General features: G+C 41.0%; 1 protein-coding gene across 1 annotated transcript; it reads right to left on the reverse strand.

The window, feature by feature from the left end:
- Positions 1-764: 764 nt before the first annotated feature.
- MC2R (melanocortin 2 receptor) lies at positions 765-2,478 on the reverse strand. The gene has a single exon (XM_003406775.3). The coding sequence runs from the start codon at positions 1,846-1,848 to the stop codon at positions 946-948; it is 903 nt and encodes a 300-aa protein (XP_003406823.1). The 5' UTR covers positions 1,849-2,478; the 3' UTR covers positions 765-945.
- Between the last annotated feature and the right edge of the window lie 8,901 nt (positions 2,479-11,379).

The raw sequence follows: 11,379 nt of genomic DNA on the forward strand, positions 1-11,379 counted from the left end.
AGAATTGTTGCTTCAATGGTTGTTTTGGTATTGGTTTTCCCCATAATCCAAAATCATGGTAAATACACCCGTGTGCACACACACACATGATCTACTTATTCCACAAAATACACATTGGGGCTTTTCCTTTGCTTCTACATTTGGACAAACACACAGAAAATGATTATTCCTTCTTCAAACACAATTTTCCTCTTGGCCTTTATTTTTTCCCACATATGAATAAAATGGATTAAATTTTAATTTTCTCCTTTGAAATGTATGCTTCTGAAGCATAAAAAGTTTTAACCAAGAAAGGATTTTAAGGCCAGTGGGATACTGAGCAGGCAAAGAAGACTATTAGAGAAGGTTTCTTTATTATTGGGGATTTAAAGCTGGTTATTTGGCATTTATAATTTATACCCTGTCTGCTTCTAAAAAAGATATGAGATGGCTTATAATATAGTAGGCAGGCAGAAGAGAGGGACGGATGGTCGGAACTGTGCATGTATGTGGAATACAGAGTGTGAGAAATGCAGCTGCAGCAATTTATTGGCACCGTTTGGTTTACAAAGATTCTACAGTTTCTTCCCTGAGTCACTCTGGCCAGGGACTTCAACTTCTAGAAGCTGGTTGCAATGGATTATAGCCTGGAAAGCCCAATTCAGTGATAGACTTGCTAGATATGTATAGAAGAACAAATTTTTGCCTTAGTCCAAAGCCCTTGAATTTGTTTCCCTGGGTGTACTTTGTAGTCCATCTATCTTTTTAGTTCATTATTTTATGTCTTATTTATAAAAGTTGCTCCTATAAAAAGGCTGTTCACCTCGAACCAAACTATTAGAAACACTAGTCAGTGGATGTCTCTCATGTCCATTAGGGAAGGAAAGGAAAGAGGGTACATTAGTATTTGTTAATATGCTACATTATTCTCTCACTTGACAATATTATCCCTTCTCCAATCAGGGATCAATAATTCCACTGGTACCTGTTGCAGAAGATCATCTTTTTGAATGCATCTCTGAGCTCTGGGCTCCGGAAGGCATATATAAAGGGATCAATGACTGCATTACACATAATCAACATGCCATTCACCTGGAAGAGGGACATGTAGCAAGCACAGTATGGGTTATTTGGGCAGAATGTCATTAAGAGGACATGAAGGACAAAGGGGGCCCAACAGAAGATGAAGACCCCAAGCAGGATGGTCAGTGTGATAGCCCCTTTCATGTTGGCTCTGGGAAGAGTTGAGATCTTTCTAGCATGGGAACGGGCTAGCAAGAACATGTGCACATAGAGGCACAGGATAAAGACCAACATCAGAGGGAACAGAGAGGTGAAGGTGAGCACTGTAGGGATGTGATGGGAGAAGACCACCATAGTGATGCCACTCCCTGTGCAGAACGTCCAGATGATTGTGAGAATGACAACAGTGCGGCGCATGGTCACAATGCTGTGGTACTTCAGTGCGTGGAATATTGTGATGTAGCGGTCAACAGCAATCACAGACAGGCTGAAAATGGAGCCGAGCAGAGAGAGGATGAACATGGAATCGATGATGTCATCCGCTGTGGTTTCAAAATTGCCACGAGGCTTAAGATAACCCATGTTTCTGAACATGATCAGGATATTTTCCAAGATCTTGTACAGGCTGCCCAACATATCAGAAATGGCCAAACTGCAAATGAAAAAGTACATGGGTGACTGAAGGTTCTTATTCTTGATCACAGCCAGAAGGACAATCAGATTCTCCAAAACCCCAACAATGGAAATTGTGAAAAATATCTCTTCTGGCAATACCACAGGAGGACAGTCTGAATTATTTCTTGCTGAATTATTGATATTTTCATATGGATTGATAATGTGCTTCATTTCTCCTGCTTGTGGTTAAAACAGAGATGTTACTTGGGTTTGACTTCACAGAAAACTCGATTGATTTTTCAGAATGTTTTCTTCTTTGGAGTACTTGCTAGAGATCTGAGGTAAAAATCACATGGTTACCTAAAATAGAATGTGTAGAAACATCAGTTGCAAAATAGACTGCAAAATAAAAACAAATCTTGATAACTTTAAGAAAAAACTATTATCTCAAAAAACACTGACTTAATAATTTAAATAGAACAATTTACAGGACTCTCAAAAAAAATTTTTTTTTTTCATCCTAACTACTCTGTGAACAACATCTTTACTGGGATCTTTTTTTTTTTTAGCTCAGTAATAAAATTTTCTTTGCCCTCTCTCCCTTACTTCCCTCATCCTTCTTAAAAACACAATTGAATGTGTGAGGAATTAAAATGAACACAATGGCACCCTTGAATGAGAAAAGAAATGAAATGCATGTGTGAAAACAGGAAAGCAGGCAACTATCCTTCACTGACTTGGAGGAGGTGGTTTGATTTAATGGATTGATGAGATGTTTAGGTCCTTTTGTTTTCACCACTTCTCCTCTTGGGTCACTGCCTGACCCTATAGCTTATGGGATAAGGGTAAAAGTATTGATATGTAATTCCCAAAGTTGATTATGCAATACATGTTGTCACTTCTGTTCAAAAGGTAGCACTCCTAGTAGTGCTGTTTCTGGAGACATAATATTGTTAACGTGTCTCTAGGTTGGAGTTGAATTATGATAACAGAAGAGTGCAGCTTTCTCTCAAGCAGAAAAGGCCAGGCTAGAATGCAGTTGAATGACTTAGATATGTCAGGTCCTGGAGAGAGATGTGGACTTTTTGCTGATTTAGTTTCCAGATCATGGTGTTAATGGCTGGGCACAGACCATTACGTGAAATGTATCAAATTCACCTTTGCCATCATGGTGTCTTTAAAGATAAGACCACGAATTCTCTATACTCTGCCCCTTAAGAGGTGGAGCTGAATTTCCCCCTGCCGACCTCCCTATTGTGAGCAAAGCCAAATGCCCTATTTTGAGTTGGCCCCAGGGAGAGAGTGGATCTAGGAGTGTTACTCCTGGAAAAGAACTGCTTCCCTCAGAAGGGATTGGGGCAAAAGGCCGAGAGCTAACGGGTGAGTTAATGAGCTAGGTAGATAAAAAAAAACCAAACCAAACCGAGTGCCGTCGAGTCGATTCTGACTCATAGCAACTCTATAGGACAGAGTAGAACTGCCCCATAGAGTTTCCAAGGAGCGCCTGGCAGATTTGAACTGCTGACTCCTTGGTTAGCAGCCATAGCACCTAACCCCTATGCCACCAGGGTTTCCGCTAGGTAGATAGATAACTAGAAAAGAAGTATAAGTGACAGATGGTAGCTGCTGATGGAGTTCTACCTGGACTGACCAATTCATCCTTGTTTGCCTGGGATTGTGGGGTTTTAAAGCTGAAAACCTTGAATCCTGGGAGCCCTCTTCCTGGGAAGCTGGGATGATCCAGCAGGGGTGGATTAACCTGTAAGCACTGGTATGCACTGGCTTGCATTGAGAAAGTAGGCATGGGCGTAATTGCATTTACTTGATAATCTGTGGTGAGCAATTTCACATGGGTTTCACCAAATTTTTTTTAATTATTATTATTTTTAATTTTATTGTACTTTAGATGAAGGTTTACAGAACAAACTAGTTTCTTATTAAACAGTTAATACACATATTGTTTTATGACATTGGTTAACAACCCCACAACCTGTCAACACTTTCGCTTCTCAACCTTAGGTCCTCTATTATCAGCTTTCTTTTCCCTTCCTGCCTTCTAGTCCTTGCCCCAGGGCTGGTGTGCCCCTTTAGTCTCATTTTGTTTTATGGGCCTGTCCAATCTTTGGATGAAGGGTGAGCCTCAGGAGTGACCTCATTACTGAGCTGATAGGGTGTCCTGGGGCCATACCCTTAGGGTTTCTCCAGTCTCTGTTAGGCCAGCAAGTCTGGTCTTTCTTTCTGAGTTAGAATTTTGTTTTATATTTTTCTCCAGCTCTATCCAGGACCGTCTATTGTGATCGCTGTCAGAGCAGTCAGTGATGGTAGCCAGGCACCATCTGTTGTACTGGTCTCAGTCTGGTGGAGGCTGTGGTAGATGTGGTCCATTAGTCCTTTGGACTAATCTTTCCCTTATGTTTTTAGTTTTCTTCATTCTTCCTTGCTCCTGAAGGGGTGAGACAAGTGGAATATCCTAGATGGCCGCTCATAGGCTTTTAAGACCCCAGATGCTACTCACCACAGTAGAATGGAGAACATTTTCTCTATATATTATGTTATGCCAATTGAGCTAGATATTCCCCAAGACCATGGTCCCCACAGTCCTCAGCCCAGCAATTTGGTCCCTCAGGGAGTTCGAATGTATCTATGGAGCTTCTGTGACCTTGCCTTGTATAAGTTGTGCTGGCTTCCCCAGTGTTGTGTACTGTCTTACCCTTCACCAAAGTTAAAACCAAACCAAATCCAGTGCCGTCGAGTCGATTCCAACTCATAGCGACCCTATAGGACAGAGTAGAACTGCCCTATAGAGTTTCCAAGAAGTGCCTGGTGGATTCGAACTGCCAACCCTTTGGTTAGCGGCTGTAGCACTTAACCACTACGCCACCAGGGTTTCCACTTATCTATTGTCTATTTATTGCTTTTCCATTCCCACCCCTCCCCTTCCTCAAACATCAAAGATTGTTTCTTTTTGCATGTAAATCTTTTCATGAGTTTTTTAGTAGTGGTCTCATAAAATATTTGTCCTTTTGTAATTGATTTTTTTTCACTCAGCATAATGCCCTCCAGATTCATCCATGTTATGAGATGCTTCACAGATTCATCATTGTTATTTATCATTGTGTAATACTCCTCTGTGCATATGTACTACAGTTTGTTTATCCATTTATTGGTTGATGGACATCTAGATTGTTTCCATTTTTATGCTATTGTGAACAATCCTGCAGTGAACATGGGTGTGCATATGTCTATTCATGTGATGACTCTTATTTCTCTAGGATATATTCCTAGGAGTGAGATTGCTAGATCATATGGTATTTCTGTTTCTAGCTTTCTAAGGAAGCACCATATCATTTTCCAAAATGGTTGTATCATTTAGCATTCCCACCAGCAGTGCATAAGAGTTCCGATTTCCCCTCAGCCTCTCCAACATTTGTTATTTCCTGTTTTTTTGATTCTTTCCAGTAATGCTGGGGTGAGACGGTATCTCATTGTGGTTTTGATCTGCATTTCTCCAATGGCTAGTAATCACGAGCATTTCCTCATGTCACCACATTTTTGATGTGGTGGGGACAGGTGAAATTGTGCACTGCAGATTGGTGGGAAGGCACCATTGGGCCCGTGCATACTTGGTTATTGGGTACTCTGGCCCTGGGAGATTGGCATTCTAGTTCTACCTGCTGGCTCAGCTCTGGGGAGAGTGCATGCTGGCAGCATCACAGGGAGCCCACACATGCTGGAGAAGCATCACAGGGAGAGGAAGAGGCAAAGACCCATCAGAGTTAAGTTACGGAGACTCTGTCTGGGCATACCTGAGTTGGTTAAATGTGACCAGGTTTGCTATATATTTTCAATCTCAAATGTATTTGAGGGTAAAATTGAATAAAGAAAGAAATGTTGGAAGAGTTTTTGACACTCCTTAGAAAAGGTGGAAACGCTGGTGGTGTAGTGGTTAAGAGCTACGGCTGCTAACCAAAAGGTCAGCAGTTCAGATCCACCAGGCTTTCCTTGTAAACTCTGTTGGGCAGTTCTACTCTGTCCTATAGGGTTGTTATGAATTGGAATCGACTCGACAGCAGTGGGTTTTTGGTTTTTAGAAAAGGTGGTTTTGAAGCCCAGCTGCAGGCAACACGCATTGTTGATCTGCTGCTACTACCAATCGTATAAATCCAGAGGAGCCTCCTGAACTTGAATAGAAATGTAATGTGGTCCCTGAGGCCACTGCCAATAGGCTTCCAATCATCCATTGTTAATGTGAGCCCTGCACCGCTGCCAACCTGGTCAGTGAGGACCACAGGCAGTCAGCAGCCACATTCTTGGTTGAAGGGGTACATGACACTAACAGGTAACATTTATGAGTGCTTACTGTGCACCAGGTACCAATACCAAACACTCCACATGTCCTAGGTCATTTACTCCACACAACAACCCCACGATGGATGCTGTTATTGTCCCCGTCCTACAGCTGTGGAAACTGTTCCAGAGAGCTTGGGAAGTGACAGCTACCATGCCACAGTCCTCTTTCTAAGTAGCAAGGGCAAAAAGTATATACAAGAAACCAGACAAATCATCCACCAGCTCAGCCCAAATTGCAACGAAAACCGACATGTTTTATTTTCTTATTCAATCAGAGTCCTCAGTGCCAAGAAGGATTCTTAAATTATAGTATATTCCTATGCCCCATTCCCATTTGTATATTGTTTGCACAATACATTAAGTAACAATTGCAAGAAACAAAATTTACTTCATTTAAACTTTACAATAACCCTCTGTTAACCTGCTTTAATACTCCACATATTTCAGGTAAAAGTGTTATTTGGCTTAAATAACTCAGGTAATTACTTGTACCTGCTGTATGTATGGCTTGTTGTAGGGAAGTACCAGTCTGACACTCTGTTAGAAGTGAAAACAGAGTTTTATTGTACAAAGAGATTCCTGAAATGGAAGACACTTTAACATCCCAGTAGGATGTCTCGATGGCACTGCGTTGTTTTTTTTTTTTTTTGCGTTTTAGGATGTCACAGTGTTCCAAACTGCAGCGAGAACAGTGAGGTCTTTATCAGGCTACAAGCAAGAGGCAGGTGGGTTACAAGGAATAAAAAAAAAGCTACTAGAGGTTATCAAGACACAAATATTTTTAACGTTTATCTCTAACCTAATATTAATCTCTAGCCTAACATTAATCTCTCACCTTCTGGAACATGTTTGATTAAGATATTCTTTTTTAACATCAGGGAATCTATTTGTTAGCATTCTGGGGAACAATGGAGTCAGTTTTCTGCAAGTTTGCCTCTCCCTCTTATCCGAAGGTAACAATTTATACCTCTACAGATTTACAAAGAGTCTGCAGAAAGGGGAAAAGGTTTCAGTGAGTGAATAAAGTCTGATTAGAGAGAGTTAGTTAATTAGATTAGGACTGGTTAATTGGCTTTTACCTCATCTTGATTACAAAGTTACCAGACAATTACAGGGCTTTATTTTTACTTAACATTATCAATCCTATGTTCTAACCTTGTGTCGACCAAAGTAATACGCCCTAGGACAAGCTGCATAAACATTCTTGACAAATACCTTTTAACAAATAATTCCTAGCACAAGCTAAAAAAAATTCTGACCCTACTGCTTTTGTGTTATTAGCAGTGAAACTTTGACAAGAAGCTAATTTACCTCTTCAGAGTAACAGCGAAGATTTCAGGCCTAGCTACTGCTTCATTAAAACATGGAGTTTTGTTTTGACTTGGGCCAGCTATTTTTCCATTTTTTATTCATGCCAAGCACCTAAGGTTTTGGGGTTTACGTACAACTCTGTACACAGGCTATAACCAATTCAAAGTCCTCTGCTGGTCTTTTCCTGTCTACTTTTTTGTGTCTTGATTTTTTTACTCCAAACAACACTGCTTTAGAATGCTTCTACCTCCTTTATGGGTTTGCAATGTGCTGGACAATTAACGTCTGCCCTCAAATCTGTACTGCTTTTCTCTATGCAACATTCTATTAAAACCTGCCTCTGAACCTGGAGGAAAGGAGAATGAAGAGCACCAAAGACATATGGTAAAGATGAGCCCAAGAGACAGAAAGGGCCACATAAACCAGAAACTCCATCAGCTTGAGACCAGAAGAACTAGATGGTGCCTAGCTATCACCGGTCACTGTCCTGACCGGGAACACAACAGAGAATCCCAGATGGAGCAGGAGAGCAGTGGGATGCAGATTTCAAATTCCTGTAAAAAGACCAGGCTTAAAGGTCTGACTGAGACTAGAGGGACCCTGGAGGTTATTGTCCCTGGACTCTTTGTTAGCCCAAGATTGGAACCATTCCTGAAGCCAACTCTCCAGACAGGGATTGGACTGAACTATAATTATGATAGATAATGATACTGGTGAGGAGTGAGCTTCTTGGCTCAAGTAGACACATGAGACTATGTGGGCAGCTCCTATCTGGAGGGGAGATGAGAAAGAAGAGGAAGACAGGAGCTGGTTGAATGGACATGGGGAATACAAGGTGGAGAGGAGTAATGTGCTGTCTCATTAGGAGGAGAGCAGCTAGGAGTACGTAGCAAGGTGTATATAATTTTTTGCATGAGAGATTGACTTCATTTGTAAACTTGCACTTAAAGCACACACACACACACACACACAAAACTGCCTCTGGGTAAATACAGTGACTCAGTACTCCAGCTCCGCCCAATCCCCTCATCATAGTGGAAACACTATAATCTCTTTTGGTATGCAAAACATTGCATTAATACAGCCAACATTTATTTATTTACATGGTCTTTATTAAAGGGTAAAGAAATGATACTTGCTTTGGTAACACTGTGTTTATAAATTTGTTCTTTTCTAATTTTGCAGAGCCATAGAATTCTATGGGTGCTCAAATAGTGATAAGAAAACTGCCCCAGTTTAATTTTTTTTCAATACAAAAAGCGAGCTAAATTATTCATCATAGTAGGAGAATCTAATGGGCGTTTTAAAATATTTGGATATTTTTCAAAAAAGCAATGTATTTTGTCAACATAAAAAGAAAAACAGCATTAAATACTCATAGGCTATTCAGTGCCAAATGAAAACAAACCAGTTTGTGTTCTTTGTGTACTCCCTGACAAGAAGATTTTAATATTAGTTCCTTTTTCTAGCTCTGTGGTTTCCGGAAAGATAAGCCCTTGAAATTTCTTGAGCAATCAAGATGGCTTTGTTTTTCTAAATAGCTAAGCAACACTTAAACTTGAGTTGGGAACCACCAAGACCACACCTGGCAACTAACCTCAGGAAAGGAGGGGGCATGATACAATCAGTCATACATATTTATGGATTCAATAGATTGTGACTATGCACTGAGGCTCCAGTCATGAGTATGCAATGTTACAGGGGCCCTGAACATGGAAATAGTCGGGATTCCTGGATTGGCAAGATCATCCATGCATGAGAGATGATGGCACATTCCTGGGGATAATGAAGACCCCGAGTTGGGGCTCCTACTGGACCTTGCCTGATCTTTTTGTTCATATCCTTTCTGGTTATAATAAATGGGTAACTGCAAGTATAAGTTAGTCTCCATGAATTTTGTAAATCTTTCTAGAGAATTAATGAACCTACAGGGGCAGGGGAGAGGCAGCAGGCCAGAAGTATGGGTGCTGTGTGGAGTCTCCAAGCTTGTGGCTGATGTCTTGAAGGGGTAGTGGGGAACTGTTGCTGGGTGGAGACCCCAGGTTTTGCTTGGCGTGACTCATCTCAGCCAATAAACAACAGGCCAAGGTGCAATATTAGAAAGGTGCCTTTATCTCATTGTGCAAAGAAAGGAACAACCAGGCTGCTACCTCCAAGACTGCTCTGTGAGGGCAAGAGGGAACGTTACTTTTATGCAGTTTACAAACAGGAAGCTCATACAAGTTACATCAGTAGCATTCTTAATCATACTACACAGCTGCAATGGGGTTTACATATAACCTCCTGCATCACATGTTCAGAAAATGGTGGTTAAACTCCATGTGGACTCAGGGAAGTTACTACGTATGAGGTACTTAATGAGCTAAAAGGTTATCCAGAATCTCAACATAGCGCCTAACCTGGTTTCCACCGATTTCCTCTATTCTAGGCAGTAGTTAAGGAAAGGGGAACCAGGAAGTTAATGTAAAGCTACGGGACATCTCAAGCAGGGAATCAGAATGTTAATGTAAGGCTATAGGGCATGCCAAGCAAGCTGCTTGAGGCAGCAGAACTTTCCACAGTCTAGGGACCTCTGTCTTGAAATCTGCCCTGCCTCTGTGGCCAGCAGAGCAGAAGGCTGGGGCATAGTATGGACTCCTGATCCTTGCAGCTGACATCTGGAAAGGGTTGTGGGTAACTAGCCCCAAATCTGTGGCCAGAAGGATAGGAGGTTGAGGCATTGTGTGGATTCCCCAAGCTTGTAGCCGGCATCTGCCTAGTTGACAGTCTAATAGGGATGGGCTCCCTTTAACTGGTGAATCTCTGACCTAACTCTGAGAGGTGAGGGCCAGAGAGAGAGAAGGTGCCATGTGGGTGGCTGGTGACAAAGATGATGGAGAATCCTGGATCCACTTCCCAGTAGAAATTGGATTCATGCCAACCGTTACCATGCAGTTAGCAATGAAAGTGGGATTTTTCCCACCTTGTCCTGTTTTCTGTGCAGTTTACAACAGCACAAGCTCCTGTGGGAAAAAAGTACTAGATGTGGGGCTCTCTTCCAAATAAATATCAAAAGACATAGTCCTTGAGACAGTAGTTTTCTTTGCAAACACTCTTTGCCTTTTCCACTTGTTTTCTGAAAAAGTCTTTTAGAGCATTATAAAATCAAGACTTTAGTGTGTACTGAATGACATACAATGGCTTTCTAGATTACTGTACCATTCAAAGTCAATTTAACAACCATCAGTGGTCTCCAGAATGCCATTGGTTGATTAAAACAGTTGTTAAAATTAAGGCCAAAAAATTTATGTTTAGAAAATGATACCAAGGATTATTATCCCAGAACAATGACAGAATCAATTTATACATAAGAAGGAGATTTTTATTTTTTCTTCTTTTTCCACTTGACTCTGACCTAACACTCACTGGTCGGGCATTTGATACTCTGTCCTGATGAATAGGAAAATCAATAATAGACATCTTACTTTGATTTTAAGGTTTTTCTTATCCATGAAACCAAATATTAACCATAAAAAGCCTGATCCAAACTGCCAAAGCCTCCCATAAACTGCTCTACAGCAATGTAAAATTGTCTTATCCTACTAGAAAAGGACAGTTGTCAAGCCATTACCTCCTAATTTAAATCTCAGAAAGTCTCATGGCTGCAGGTGGGTAAAGGGCCAAATTATTAGTAGCCAGACCAGAAGTGAGGAGGACTCGAAGCACGTATTGATGAAGATCAAAGACCACAGCCTTCAGTAAGGATTACAACTCAACATTAAAAAAAAATCCCTACAACTGGAGCTATAAGCAACATCATGATAAATGGAGAAACGAATGAAGTTGTTGAGGATTTCATTTTACTTGGACATACAATCAACACCCATGGAAGCAGCAGTCAAGAAATCAAATGATGCATTGCATTGGACATATCTGCTGCAAAAGAACACTTCGGAGTGTTAAAAAGTAAAGATATCACTTTAAGGACTAAGGTGTGCCTGACCCAAGCCATGGTGTTTTCAATTGCCTCATGTGCATGTGAAAGCTGGACAATGAATAAGGAAGACTGAAGAAGAATTGACACCTTTGAATTATGGTGTTGATGAAGAATATTGAATATAC

Source organism: Loxodonta africana, chromosome 11 (genome assembly GCF_030014295.1).
Source record: "Loxodonta africana isolate mLoxAfr1 chromosome 11, mLoxAfr1.hap2, whole genome shotgun sequence".
NCBI classification, from domain to species: domain Eukaryota; kingdom Metazoa; phylum Chordata; class Mammalia; order Proboscidea; family Elephantidae; genus Loxodonta; species Loxodonta africana.

What these genes read in the sequence shown, in the direction of transcription:
- MC2R (XM_003406775.3), bottom strand. Translation starts at nt 1,848, where the DNA reads ATGAAGCACATTATCAATCCATATGAAAATATCAATAATTCAGCAAGA.